This window comes from Lynx rufus, unplaced genomic scaffold (genome assembly GCF_022079265.1).
Source record: "Lynx rufus isolate CCGP_SWC_20201006 ecotype Redwood Valley unplaced genomic scaffold, mLynRuf1.p SCAF_19, whole genome shotgun sequence".
NCBI classification, from domain to species: domain Eukaryota; kingdom Metazoa; phylum Chordata; class Mammalia; order Carnivora; family Felidae; genus Lynx; species Lynx rufus.
This window is the reverse complement of record NW_025814833.1, coordinates 4,422,646-4,425,959: the sequence shown is the minus strand read 5'-3', so window position 1 is coordinate 4,425,959 and position 3,314 is coordinate 4,422,646. Positions and strand designations below refer to the sequence as shown.

Sequence of the window (3,314 nt, the reverse complement as noted above, 5' to 3'; positions counted from 1 at the left end):
TATGTTTTAAAGTAATGTGCTTTTATTCCTTTGATATATATTTGTTAATTTTCCATTTATTTGACTTTATTTGTCAAATATCTTTAAAAAAATCATTTCAGGCCCTGGAAACATGACTATAAAATCCAACAGAAGTCTTCCTGAAATGGAGGTTTGGTTGACTTGGATCTTACATACCTCATTTATTCCTAAAGAACACTTCACTTTTGACCACCAGATGGACAAATTGGTAATCTGAGAGCCAGCTTCAAAATTAAGACAAGAACAAGAGAATGTTTTGGTTTGTGCCATTTAATAACATTTCAGAGAGAAAAAATACATCAAAAGGGTCTCTGCTCAGCAAGTAATTTAAACTTGTTACAAAATGGGTTATGTGCTGACCTGGTGGTGCTCCTTAATAGACTTTTCTAGGGGCCAGAGCTGCAGGTTTGTCATTAGTGGATTTCTCTCCTGTCATAAGCTTCTCTAAAGCCTCCTCTACCAGCATTAAAATCTTCATGAAACTCATCTCTTACCTGGCCCCCACGTCGGGGATGGCCATACTGTCTGCCCTCTCTAAAGCCTAGATCCCAATCTGTGCGGATAATACGATCATCTAGGCGGGTCCCGTTTAGGCACCACATGGCATTTTCAGCCTCAAATCTGTTATGGTATTCTACAAAACAGAAACCACATGCCATTTTCTTAATTTTATCCAGGCCCATAAACATATTCTTGACATCACCACATCTACTAAAGAGCTCATATATTTGCTCTTCCGTAGTATAAAAGGAAAGATCCCCACATAAAGTGTGAAGCTTTCTTTCAGTAATTTCTCCTGCTCATCATTATTGCCACCGAACTGCTGGTCCCGGTACTCGCTCAGCTCCAAGGAGGGATCGCTGCACAGAAGTCTCAGGTCATTGGACATGGTGCCTAATGGGCGCCGTGAGGGCAGTGGCTTGTGGTCCATCTTGGCAGCAGTGACACCGCTAACAAAACCCTAAATTAAATTGTTAAAAAAGTAAAGTTACAAGGAAGGAAGCAAAAACACAAACCTGGTATATTTAAGAGGTTTGTGCCCTGACGCATAGATACCTCAGCTCTTGACTATGAGGATCATGTCAAGGCAAACTTAAAATAGAAAGTTCCAGGCCCCAGGAGCAAGGTCATAAAATGCAACTTTGCAAGTCTTCTTTAAAGGGATGTTATGGTGCCTTTGATTAACTCAGATCTTACATACCTAATCTATTACCAAAGAACAATTTAATAACAATGCTATGGAAAAATATGGCACAAAACGGTAAAACAGACCAAAGTTTCATGGAGAATGAGCACTACTATCATTCGTGATCAAGGACTAGACATCAGGTAAATCATATATATAATCTGGGCCAAAGCACAAATACAATTGTAATATACCCTGTCATAGTTTAAAATAACAAATTTATGATTCAAGTCTATAATATGGAAATCAATATATGGTATTGTTAGGTTAGACAAAAGTCTCTCTATCTCTCTCTCTCTCTATCTATCTATATACACTATCAAGTATACATGTAGCTCTATAAAAATGAAAACATTCTGGCATCATAAATTTGACCTAAATTAAGATTAGATTTTATTAGCAATAATTCCACTTTTCATCTTAGACTAGTCCATCTATTTCAAAAACCTCCCCAGAGCATTTTAACTAATGCCCTTTTCCGCCTTTACTAAATTTTCCTACCCCAGTCAGAGGCATTAAGAATGATTCAATCGGTTTTAGCTACACTTTCCAAAAATAGCCATTAGCTCCACACACCCCCATTTTGCAACAGTTCCCAAATTTTAATGCGCAAGAAATACCCGCACTACTAGATGGAAATGTAGATTCTTGCAGCCCAACCTTCAGAGATTCTGACTTGGTAGATCTATTATCAATAATCACGCCTCAGATAAATGTCATTGTCTATGATATTGATACCGCCACAAAGCTCTGACTGAGTAGATCCAGAGCAAGATCCAGGAACTGACATTTAACATCTAAACTGCACCCCTCCAGATGCAAGTAGTGCAAGGACCACACTTGGAGGAACTCTGCTGAGGAAATGCTTTCTCTTAAACACTTAATGAACACTCTTTATTTGCCATGCACTATGCTAGGTGCTATGAATACAACAATGAAAAAGATGGGGCGCCTGGGTGGCGCAGTCGGTTAAGCGTCCGACTTCAGCCAGGTCACGATCTCGCGGTCCGTGGGTTCGAGCCCCGCGTCGGGCTCTGGGCTGATGGCTCAGAGCCTGGAGCCTGTTTCCGATGCTGTGTCTCCCTCTCTCTCTGCCCCTCCCCCGTTCATGCTCTGTCTCTCTCTGTCCCAAAAATAAATAAACGTTGAAAAAAAAAATTTAAAAAAAAGAAAAAGAAAAAGACATGGTGAACTTACAATTTTCAGAAATTATTGTACCCCCAGCACTAAGCATGAGCAACGATCTGCACACACAGTAGACATGCAATAAATATCTGTCAAACGAACGAACTTGTAAGTTCAAAATTGAGTGATGAAGCCAGACAAGTAAACAAGAAAATACAATATGGTGTGATCAACACTGTTGTAGAAATATATAAAGGCGAAAGGGAGAAGGGAACTAACATTTCCTGGGGATCTGCTCTGTGATGGTCACCTTGTGCACTTCCTACTACGTCACAGAGGAGAAGCAGTTACCCAGCGTGGGGGCATCAGAGAAGGCTTCCAGAGGGAGGGGAGCTGCATATGCACTGACTCTCAACAGACAAGGAGGGTGAGTGTGTGTGTGTGTGTGTGTGTTTGGAAGGAGGATGTAGAAATTTCGGGAATGAACCAGACAGAGAAAACATGTGCAAGGGCAGAACACAAAGAAAAATAAAATCGAAAACTGAAATAGAAGCCTAAATAAAAACCAGGTGCAAACGACAGTGCTGTACAATTCAAAGCAATGAAAATGGCGGGCCCTGCCTATTTAGATGTCATTTGAAGAGCATTGGGAAGCCCACTGCCCAAAAACCATCTTCCTGACAGCCTCTCAATGATGTCTGAAAGTCTGCAGCTAGAAACTCATTACTTTGAGTCATTGACAAATTGCGCTGTTAAAAACAAATATCCCTCCCAGGCCTCATTTCTTTTTTTTTTTTTAATCTGGTTACTAGATTGGCAGATCAGAGAATGTGATAGCTATAGCAGGTTGCATTTTATCCAGGCATTGGACAAAGTTTCCCATAATTTTCTTGTAGATGAGATGGCAAAATATAGGCTGGGTGCTCCAGGTGTTTGTTGGGATGAGTCTGTAACTAGTTGAGTAAACTAATGGCTTGGTGTC

At 40.4% G+C, this 3,314-nt stretch overlaps 1 protein-coding gene across 1 annotated transcript; it reads right to left on the bottom strand.

Annotated features, from left to right (window-relative positions):
* Positions 1-275: 275 nt before the first annotated feature.
* On the bottom strand, positions 276-2,164 carry NCBP2L (nuclear cap binding protein subunit 2 like). Its single transcript, XM_047082110.1, is given in 2 exon segments — positions 276-787; positions 790-2,164. Coding segments are annotated over 2 exon segments (516 nt in total). The 5' UTR covers positions 953-2,164; the 3' UTR covers positions 276-434.
* Positions 2,165-3,314: the final 1,150 nt, after the last annotated feature.